Source organism: Octopus sinensis, linkage group LG5 (assembly GCF_006345805.1).
Source record: "Octopus sinensis linkage group LG5, ASM634580v1, whole genome shotgun sequence".
NCBI classification, from domain to species: Eukaryota; Metazoa; Mollusca; class Cephalopoda; order Octopoda; family Octopodidae; genus Octopus; species Octopus sinensis.
Genome location: NC_043001.1, coordinates 37,039,178 through 37,050,672, shown reverse-complemented (window position 1 = coordinate 37,050,672; position 11,495 = coordinate 37,039,178). Strand labels below are relative to the sequence as shown.

The 11,495-nt window shown below is 37.9% G+C and overlaps 1 protein-coding gene across 1 annotated transcript; it reads left to right on the top strand.

Annotated features, from left to right (window-relative positions):
- The first annotated feature begins 791 nt into the window (after window positions 1-791).
- On the top strand, window positions 792-8,277 carry LOC115211901 (gamma-secretase subunit PEN-2). Its single transcript, XM_029780645.2, has 4 exons — window positions 792-908; window positions 3,412-3,474; window positions 5,230-5,334; window positions 7,806-8,277. The coding sequence occupies exons 2-4, from the start codon at window positions 3,414-3,416 to the stop codon at window positions 7,943-7,945; spliced, it is 306 nt and encodes a 101-aa protein (XP_029636505.1). The 5' UTR covers window positions 792-908; window positions 3,412-3,413; the 3' UTR covers window positions 7,946-8,277.
- The last annotated feature ends 3,218 nt before the right edge of the window (window positions 8,278-11,495 follow it).

Below are 11,495 nucleotides of genomic sequence, written 5' to 3'. Positions count from 1 at the left end.
CACACACCAAACAACCCCATTCTTAATTTCTCTCTACTAAAAAAATAAGCACAGCGAATAAGATACATAGAAAAAAAAACGATAAGAAGCTCAAGAATTAAAATGGATTATAATAGATTTGACAGCTACACTTGTGTCCTCTTGCGACTTTTGTTTCCTCGGAACTTCCCAAAAATGCCCATTTCCAAAAAAAATTTTTGCTGAGATAAGGGTGTAGATAATGATTATGTAAGTAAAATGTAGGAAAAGAGAAAATTTTCATTATCGAACCATTCTTTCCCCCCAGACTTCGTTATCAATTAATTTCCGTAACTACCAATTTTCACTTTTTTATTTATTTTTTCAGATATATATGGTTAAAACATATGTTCCCTTAACTTTAAAAAAAAAAGTAATTTGAGAATGTGTTTTAAAGAGAGTGACGAGGAAACAAAGTCGAAAGTGGGTGAGAATGGATCCCTAATCAACACCGTCGAAAACATATTTCTGCAAATTTTCATTAAAAAAAATTATGCATTTTTGAGAAAGATATGAAGAAACAGAGTCAGGAGAATAGGAGCGCCAAACTATAGTTATGGCATACATTAGTGATATTCATGATTATCATAGGTAACTAAAACTACTGATAAGTACATTCGAGAGACAAAGCATTCCGCAGTAAATAAAGTATAAAAATCGAAATTTCCATAAATATTAACTTCGTACAAAATGCCTATTTATATATTTAAATATTTATGACAATAATAGTTCACTTTATTTTTCTTGTTTTTTTTTTTCACTTGTTAAGTTGTGCAGAAGAAAATTATGTGCAATTCTAATAAAGTTACTTCCTGTTGTAAGTGTATGTGTCATTTATTTAAAGGGAGTGACGTGACTGACTCCCTACTAAATTTTATTGCTAAGACCAAGTACGTACATATTTATTGTATATTATTAATTACTGTTTGAAAGTACATCTAATTTTCTTTGTAATGATGAACTTTTCCTTTTGAATTTTTAACTGTGACTAATATGAAAACAAAGCTCAAATAATACTGTCGTTTATTTTTTTATTTAAGAAAAAAACTCATTGAATTTTAATTTTATTCCTTTTCAGTAATAGGTTGAACAGTAGATATATTTAATCTTTATAAACAGGGCTTAGCCATAAGTCAGTCCTAATCGTTTCCTTAGTAGTATCTTGGATACCATTAATTAGCGTGTCCTTTAAAACATCAGGATGTGAGTTAAAAGAGATTTGGCTGCCATTTCTAGCAGCTGGAATGGTCATGTAGAGACTTCCTACTTAACTCGTATAAACTGTTTTTTTTTTTGTGCTCTACAGGAAATTACACAGGAGCAATGGAACCGTAGGTTCAACTCCCATTAGGGTCTCACTTTTTATCGACCGAAAACAAAACAAACCAAAACAGAAACGAAAATCAGGCTATTGACAAAATAGGAAAATGTCAACTCAAGTTTTATTTTTCAAAATGTTATCTTATCTAAAGTTGTGCCTTGTTTTCAGAAACTTAAGATTCTTTTAACATCTCGAATATAAACTTTTTAATATCGAGTTAATGAGCCTCTACCGCGGCCTTTCAATTTGCTAGAATTAACTACCAATTATTCCTCATATTACACGTTTACCGACTTCAAAACAATACAATGAACAGTGTAGTTTTGGACAAATAAAAATCACGGTATTTGTCATGGGTTGAACGTTTTGATCATTATTAGGTTTGCACGATCAAGAATGCTTTTGGTGCACAACTTGACAGGTACCAGTTACGATTGATATACAGTTATTTTGATAAGAAAATTTTTTATCATTATTTTTATTTACATTCTCAGCTTTATCATTCCATGATAATAATATAGAAATAGAAAACCACAACAATGGGGGGAAAAAATGGGCACATCTACACAAATGTGCCCTCGTCCCCCATCCGACTTTGTTTCCTTATAACTTTCCTATAAATGGATGGTTTTTAATGAAATTTTCTACAACTACCTTTCAGGTTGTTTAAATTACGACTGTATTTGAATCTGATGTAAGAAAAGAAAAGAAAAAAATTAGTGGGCACACACACACACATACAATTCTTTTCAAGAATTTCATGTTTCATTTTGTTGATATTAACAACTCATTTCTAAAGCTGTGTGAACTGGAACCATGTGAAATAGTGTCTTGCCCAAGAACACAACATGCAGCCTGATCCGGAATTGAACTCACAACCTCAAGATCGTAAGCTTGATGCTCTAACCACTGAGCCATGTGCCTTCATATATATATATATATATTCATACATGTAGGAATATCTATGTGTGTGTCTTTCTGTCTGTGTGTCTGTACCCCCATCACTGTTTGACAACCAGTGTTGGTGTGTTTGTGTTCTTGTAACCTAGCGGTTCAGGAAAAGAGACCAATAGAATAAGTACCAGGCTTAAAAAATAAATACTGGGGTCGATTCATTTGACTAAAATTTCAAGGTGGTGCCTCAGCATGGCCACAGTCTTATGATTGAAACAAGTAGAAAAAAAAAACAAAACTACTTTTTTGAAAGTTACAAAGTTGGCACCGCTGTGTGGGAGTACACTTGTGTAGGTATACCAAAAATTCAGTAGACCATTTAATACAATAAAGATAAGTACCTTTTTGTCTTAGTCTCTAGGAAGATCAATGTATCCCTTTGTAGCCCCAAAATGTCCATCTAAGGGTGTACTCTTATATATTATGGGTTTAATGTTGCTTAACCCCTGTCCCTGTCAGTCCCGATTGATTTATGGTCAAAGGCTATCCATATGTGACTATTCTCTCTAATTGTATTTTTAGGTGATAGACTTAATCTACCTCTCTGTCGCCTTTAATGCTTTATCATTTAAACTGACCACATCTAACCCAACTATTGTACTTGTTTTGTGTTCAAACTGGACAGATCTAGCCTTTCAACACCGCTACAATGTCATTCTACATATAAACAACCACATCATTGAATCTCAAAGCTTCAAGATGATGGCATGATTAGTTCAAAACAATATGAATAAATAAACATTACATTTGACAATGTAATCTGATTGCTAAAGGGTTAGCAGAATCCAATTTGTTGTGAGCATTTGAGCCTTGTTTCTGGCCTGAGAATAAACCTTTCTCCTATCGTTTTTTTTTATCTTGAAAGGATCTGGGTGTTTGCCTTTCATTCTCTGACTGTGTTATTAAACCAAAAACAAACTGAAGGGCTTTTTTAGATTGCTAATCAGTTTGTCATACATACATACATATATACATACATACATACATACACATGCATGCACACACATTCACTCACTCATGCACACATCCATTTGCAAGCACTTCTACAATATAATATGTATGTGAATATTTTGGCTTGTATTGAAAACTATTAATATATATTTAAAATTATCTTCTAGACATGGATCTCCGAAGAGTGAAGGATGATGTCAAGTTAGACTTATGCCGGACATATTACAAAGGTAATGTTAATGGAGAAGAAACAGGGTGTATGAATAAAATAGATAATGTAACTAGCAGATAATAAGCAATTAAAGAATAAACCATGAAGATAATGAGGTATTACTGTTGTGAGTTAATCTCCCATGTCAGGTCTGCTCAAAGTTGTTTCAGCTGTGACTGATATGTCATTTTGTATGTGAGTGTCTATACTGTCAAGTATCTCCTTCCTTTTGAAACGGGAGAGAAATATGGTTGCTATATCTAGCAGGTTAAGTGATCATACAGAAGCTTTTGAAGTTTTGACTGGAAGGGTGTCCAAGTATAAGAGTCTCTTTATAAGATATAGTGTCCAGGTTTATGGAAACTAATCCATTCATGTGACACATGTATGTAAATAGAGAGCGCATATCCTTGATGATGGTGATGCTGTTGACATCGTTTTATTGGACTTTGCCAAAGCATTTGACTCGGTAAACAACCGCCTATTACTTGTCAAGCTTCAAGCATATAGTTTCCATCCGGATATTGTACGATGGGTTGGTGCCTTCCTCTCAGATCGCTCCTTCCAAGTCCAAGTTAATGGTTCGCTGTTCGACGTCTCCAGTGCGAGCAGTGGCGTACCTCAAGGTTCAGTGCTTGGGCCCTTATTGTTCTTAGTCTTCATAAATGACTTGCCCGACGACCTCACACAACACACCCTTCTATTTGCTGATGATATCAAACTGGTCGCTCCTCGCGGTGATATAGAGGATCTTCGTCGATGCCTCCACCAAGTTTGGAGATGGTCTAATGAATGGGACCTGTGTCTGAATGTGTTAAAGTGCTGTCGTCTGCCTTCTGGCTCTTCTCCTGTAACTCAACTTGATTTCGAGCCGGGTCGTCTGCTGCTGGAGAGGATGGATCAGGTAAAGGATCTGGGTGTCTTGGTTGATTCTTCCTTTTCGCCTTCGGCCCAGTGCATCCTTGCTGCCAACAAAGCACGCAGAGTTCTGTTTTTGATTCGGAATGCTCACAGCAGCCATATTCCTACCGCTCTATATCACGCTGGTGAGACCCATATTGGAGTACGGGATTCAAGCCTCTTCTCCTTATCTCCTCAAAGACATACATCATCTCGAAAGAGTCCGGAAGCTGGCAACCCGCATGGTACTTGGTCTCAAGCATTTGTCTTATGAAGAAAGGCTGAAGATGCTTGACCTTTATTCTCTAGAAAAACGCCGCCGCTGTGGTGATCTCATTCTTGCTCACAACATCATAAGTGGAAAGTGTAACCTCTCGAAAGAGCTGTTCTTCACTCCTGCTCCAGAATGTCGGCTGCGGGGTCACTCTGAAAAGCTCTATCTGCGACGATTTCATCTCAATCGAAGGAGAGGGGCTTTCTCTGTCCGGGTTGCGGATCTGTGGAATAAGCTGCCGGACGAGATAGTGAAGATGCTAACGACCGCTCGGTTCAAAGTCTCCCTTGACCACAAATGGCCTGAACTCTTTGTATGAACACCACCCTGTACATAACTCCATGTCCTCCTACATGGCCTTGCTTTTTGAGCCAAAAAATTAACTTAACTTAACTTAAGTTTATACTTGAGACATTTTTGAACCTGTAAGAAGGCCATTCACTAGATTTTGCCCTGGAGAAAAATTCTTGTAGACAAAAAGGTGTAGACAGGAATTTAGACAGAAAATAATGAAGGAGTGTGGTAGCAGTGAAATAGCAATTTTGAAAATACACACTTTGATGACGGTGATATTTTATTATAGTGTTTATTGTTTTTCAGGTGGTTTTGCACTACTGCCATTCTTATGGTTTATTAACTTCCTGTGGTTCTTCAGAGAAGCTTACCGCCGGCCAGAGTTTGAACAACAGAAACAAATCCGTACATGTAAGCAGCTATTTCGATTTGCTTTCTTCACTTCATTACTGAGTTGATATGTCTTCATGTATTTTTCTTTGAAATAACAGAACCAACGAGGGCTTATAATGATTAAAAAATGAGAATAGTGATTATGTTAACAATAATAGTGATAAGTAATAGTTTCAACTATCATTTTAAACATAAATCATCATCATCATCATCACCATTTAACATCTATTAAATGGTGATGATTTTTTTGAAAGTTACAAATTTGGCAGTGGGGTGTGGGGGCACACTTGTGTAGGTATGCCAAAAATTTAGTATACTATTTGATACAATAAAGATAAGTACCTCTTTGTGTTAGTCTCTGGGAAGATCAATGTATCCCTTGGCTGTATTGTTAAGAAATGTGCTTTTCAACTACATGGTTTCAATCCTACTGCATGGAATTTTGGATCAGTGTCTTCTACCATTACCTCAGAATGTTCAAAACCTTTTGTTTGAAATTTGGTAGATGAAGCCCTATGGAAGCCCCCCAGAAGGATCATTTCTATTTTTGATTGGTAGACATAATTCGTCATGAGTTTTTAATACCACCACCTGGTCTTTGGAAACCTTTAGCTGTGACCATAGTGGTTGCTGCAAGATTTCAGACTAGATCACCATTGGTGTTGCACTTCCTCTTCTGACGAAACAAAATGAAAAGCCTGGCTGTTAGATTCAATAGTTTCAAACATCTTTGTATGTTTACTTTATTTGATGGCATAAAAGATGCATGAGCATATTAGACACCCCAATTTCAGCAGGGCATCATCATCAACATCATTTAACATCCATTTTTCCAGTGCTGGCATGGGTTGGACAGTTTGATAGATGGCAAACTGAAGGGCTGCACCAGGTCCCAATTGTCTGTTTTTGGTATGGTTTCTACAAGTGGATGCCCTTCCTAATGCCAACCTTTTACAGAGTATACTGGGTGCTTTTTATGTGGTGGTAGCATAGGTACTTTTTCATGTGGGACTGGCATGGGTGATTTTTACATGGCACCAGCATGGGTGCTTTGTACATGGCACTGGCATGGCTGCCTTTTATGTGGTGCCAGCATGGGGGTTTTGTACGTGACACTGGTGGTGCTCTGTATGTGGTAATGGCACAGGTACTTTTTACATGGTACCATTCAAGAAAAATGGTTTTAGTGCATTAAAACTTAAAGGAGGCCCAACTGCACATAGGACCAGAGGTGATTTCTTTTGAAACAGTTTTTTGAAGAAAATTGCATCTTATAAGCCATCAAATACAGTATGTTTAGATTTGTACCTACTGTCAAGGATGTTTGAACATGTTTGTAGATGAGGGGGGAAGATTAGGACTGAGCTTTTCTCTGTCCTCTTTACACTGTTGGATATACTTTCTTAAATGGCAAAAATGAATGGGCATGGACACATTGAAACTCCGACATCTGGCAGCTGACTTGGCAGACACCCGTAAAATTATTAACCATCTTACAAACAATAACTCTGAGCACCTTTTCAAACTCCACCCGTCTAACACCCGTGGACATATTTACAAAGTCAGAAAACAGCACAGCTCCCATGACTTTCGGAAACATTTTTTCATGCTGAGAGTTGCTGAAGCATGGAACAAACTGCCGGCATCAGTTGTTAGTTGTCGGAGCACTGCATCCTTGAAAACTTCCATGCTTTCTGAGATTCGCCAACACTACACCTGATTTTCTCCCCTCTATGCACACACAAGCATGTATCTGACTCATACACTGTTTGCTTTCCAGACATTTGTACATTACTGCATATACTTTGTACGCACTGTCTGACAAGTTGTGGTGCACCTGAGCACTGTATACAATAATTTCATTATTAATCAAACCAAATCAAAATCGATGAACATCAATGGAATTTGTATCCTTGTGGTACCAGTGCCGGTGGCACATAAGAAAACCATCCGAGCGTGACCGTAGCCAGTACCGCATCGACTGGCCTCCGTGCTGAGGGCACGTAACAAACACCATCCGAGCGTGGCCGTTCGCCAGCCTCGTCTGGCACCTGTGTTGGTGGCACATGAAAACACCATCCGAGCGTGGCTGTCTGCCAGCCTCGTCTGGCACCTGTGTTGGTGGCACATAAAAACACCATCCGAGCGTGGCCGTCTGCCAGCCTCGCCTGGCACCTGTGTCGGTGGCACATAAAATCACCCACTACACTCTCGGAGTGGTTGGCGTTAGGAAGGGCATCCAGCTGTAGAAACACTGCCAGATCTGACTGGCCTGGTGCAGCCTTCGAGCTTGCCAGACCCCAGTTGAACCGTCCAACCCATGCTAGCATGGAAAGCGGACGTTAAACGATGATGATGATGATGATTATTATTATTATTATTAAGGAAAGTTCTTAATTAAAATGGAGTTATGCTTATTGAAATTTAACTACTAAGGTGGGAAAATTTAGTTATTTGTTTCTTCTCTTTTTTTTTCTTTTTCTTTTCAGATGTTACTCGTTCATTGATTGGGTCTTTGATCTGGTTCAGCATCATGATTGTATGGATTATAATTTTTCAGATGAAACGAGCTGAATGGGGAGCTGTGGCCGATTACATGTCTTTCATCATTCCAACAGGCAGAGCGTAACTTTCTACAAGTGACTTAACAAATCATATAGAAGTATGGTTGTCAGTCAATAACTGCCAACTGACATTTTTGCTCTGTGGCCACAGTGGTTGCTGATCTGTAATAAACTGGAACTTGCTCTGAGAGAAAAAGGGAGTATGTGTGTGTGTGTGTGTGTTACAAAGTAAAAGAGTGAAACCTGTAAAATATCTGCGAATGAATACTCATGTACTGAGGGTTCCTATTAACTTAAATCGAACTGGAGACTATTTTACCTATATGGTCTTTGATTAAAATAACATCACATATAACTTGAATAATTGTCCTTATTGTAATTAAAGTCCCTCAAATAGCCTATGTGTTTAATCAACAAACTTTATTTATGTCCGCAGAGATGTTGCATGAGGATTATGGGTCATATCAGAAGTGACTCCTGGTCATCAGTGTTACTTGGGCTCATCATAGATTTTGCATGAGATACATGTCTGCTCAAAATATTTCACGTTTTTCTGCTTTATTTCTAGCCCCAAATGACTTATTTTTTTTTATATCTAGCATTATGTCTTTTTCCATTTCTAAGTTAAGGATAAAATAAAGCAACACTGCGAAACACAACTGATCTTTACACATAGGCACACAGAATAAAGTAAAAAAAAGGGTAAAGACCCCTTCGGTCATGAATGACCATGGGATTGCACCTAGAAAGTTACCCTCCTAGACACAAGTCCAGGCAAGGTTGTTTATGGAAGACCAGCAGTCGCCCATGCATACCAGCCTCCCCTCTCCACGCCACCAGTGTTATCCAAGGGAAAGACAAAGGTCGATACAGCTTGGCACCAGTGACGTCGCAACTCATTTCTACAGCTGAGTGAACTGGAGCAACGTGAAATAAAGTGCCTTGCTCAAGAACACAACACGCAGCCCGGTCCGGGATTCGAGCTCACAACCTCACGATCGTAAGCTCGATGCTCTAACCACTGAGCCATGCGAGCAATCAAATAATGACAGTGGAGTGTGCAACAAACAGCGATTTGATTGTCGCCTGTACTCTTGACAAGAGATGTCAGTTAGTTTTTTACACCTACTAGGTTCATTCGTATTAGCCCGAGTTGCTGGATAAATTTTCGTTCTTTTAAGAATATTGTAGAACGGAAGCTTTTCATTGATTGGAATTTAAATACTAATCTCTACAGAAATTTTTTGTTTCAAGAAAACTGGCTGTAACTTCTGAGCCTGAGTCAGGCACGTGTGAACGATGTTAAGAGAATGTCTGCTATGAATAATATTTTTTGACACAGGGCACTTCTAAGACACTGCCAGACACCGAATGAAAAATAAATGAACTGCAACCAGGCTCATTAAAAGGAGCCCGAGTTATTGGCTGAAATTACTTACTTGAAGTCAGTGTTGGTAGAAATTAAATCAGCTTGCAAATACATGCTCACTTTACTAAATTTATATTTGGGCTAAGGCTCAACAGCCCGATTGCTAGAGTCGCCACTGACTCATATATATGCGATGGGTGCGCAAATGGCCCCCCTCTTTTGCCAACCTAGTCATGGGATATCTAGAAATCAGTCTGTGTCGTAAGGTTCTAGAAAGATATGGCAGCCCTTTCTCCCTCTACATAGAAAACAACTGGAAGAGGTACCTAGATGACTGTTTCATTCTTTGGCATGAAAATATAGAGAAACTCAAAGAATTCCAAGCAATTTTAAATGGACTGGGCGTAAACATCCAATTCATGATGGAATATAGCCAGCAACAACTCCTCTTCCTCAACATCCTCATTAAGAAATCTAATAACATAATAGAAACAGATATATACTATAAGCCTACAGATTCCAAGCAATATCTACCATTCAATTCATGCCACCCCAGACACCAGAATGAATGTCCCCTTCAATCTAGCAAAAAGGATATGTACTATAGTTTCTAATGCAAACACCAGAGACACATGACTACATGAACTAAAAGATACTCTCATCACCAGGAATTACCCACCTTCACTAATTGACATATGCATTCAATGTGCCCTTCAACTCAACATCCAGGAACTCAGGCATCCCAAATTAAAGAAAAATTTACAACAAAAAGCCTTACCATACATCTCCACACACAACCCTCTCAATAATGAAGCCTTCGACACCATCCTCCAAAACATACCCCTGCTAAAAAAAGGACCACAGAATGAACTTAATCCTCCAAACACACACGATCATAAAAAGCAAGAGACAGCCCAAATCTATGAAAAGTCTCCTAACACAAGCCCGAATATGCTCAACAATACAGAAGCCGACGGTAAAAAAATGTGGAAGACCCAATTGTGAGATATGCGATTATCTAATTGAGGGATCGGAGTTCTCCTTCAAACAGGGACAACGTTTCACAGTGAAAAGCAACTTCACATGTGCTTCGGAGAACCTGATATACACACTAACCTGCTCTGGGTGTCAAGAGCAATACATAGGCCAAACAAAAAATAGTTTACGTAAAAGAATGGCCCTGCACAGATCCCAGATAAAAATTCCCCAAAACAGAAAAATAGCATTTAGCCAACACATAGACATGTGCACCAACAACAAAACTCCAAGCTTCAGGATTTTTCCCCTCTACCAATTCAGAGACGATACAACCTGGAGCCAACGAATTAGTAAAGAAACTCTCTTTATTATAAAATACAGGCCCCTTCTGAACGACATATCCACCTTTGCCTTAGAATAACACAAATACACACGCAAATATTACATTCCTAAGAATCCATTAAAAATCAGCCCCAATCACTGCTATAATCCATAACGTGCCAACTTTAAGTCATTCAACACCTCACTACTTTCGCTCATTCATATTCTCCCTTCTTCTTCTTCTTCTTCCTTTCTCCTTCCTTCTTCCTAACTTTATCACTAATGCTTTTTAGTATAACACCTATAAACAAAACATTCAATAGAAATATTTTCATGTATTGAACAGCAACTGCTAGCCTCCACTGACCATTCAAAATACTACAATCATGGCACTCCCAAATTCTTCTCCCCTCTCCTCCTCCTCCTTCTTCTTCCCTACCAAGAGTTCGCAATAACCCACAAGAGTAAACGAGAGACAGAGAAAGGCAGAAACAAGGAAAATGCCACTTATATTTGAACACTATACAAATATTCTTTTAAAAAAACTTTTCTTTTAATTTTTCTAAATTTAATTAGTTAATTGTTACAGTTGAAAAAGTCTCAATGACTGAAACCGGTACTGAAGTGTTCTTTATAAAATTATTTTAGCATTTTCTATCCTGACTTGTGTTTTCATATATATATATATATATATTTATTTATTTGAAAGTCTTTGTGAAAATTACTTAACATAGTTCTTAAGCATAAAAGGGATTAAAAAAAATTCTTTTTTTCAAAAGTTATAAAATCTCCTTGGAAGAAGATTTTTCGTAGTTTGTGTGTGTGTATATATATATAGTGCAAAGATAATCTGGAACTCGACTGAGGATAGAAAACTCCGTATGATCTGTCCTTGTTTTCTTTTTATCGCCTGTCTGGATGTTTTGTTGTCCCTTTTTTTGTATCAC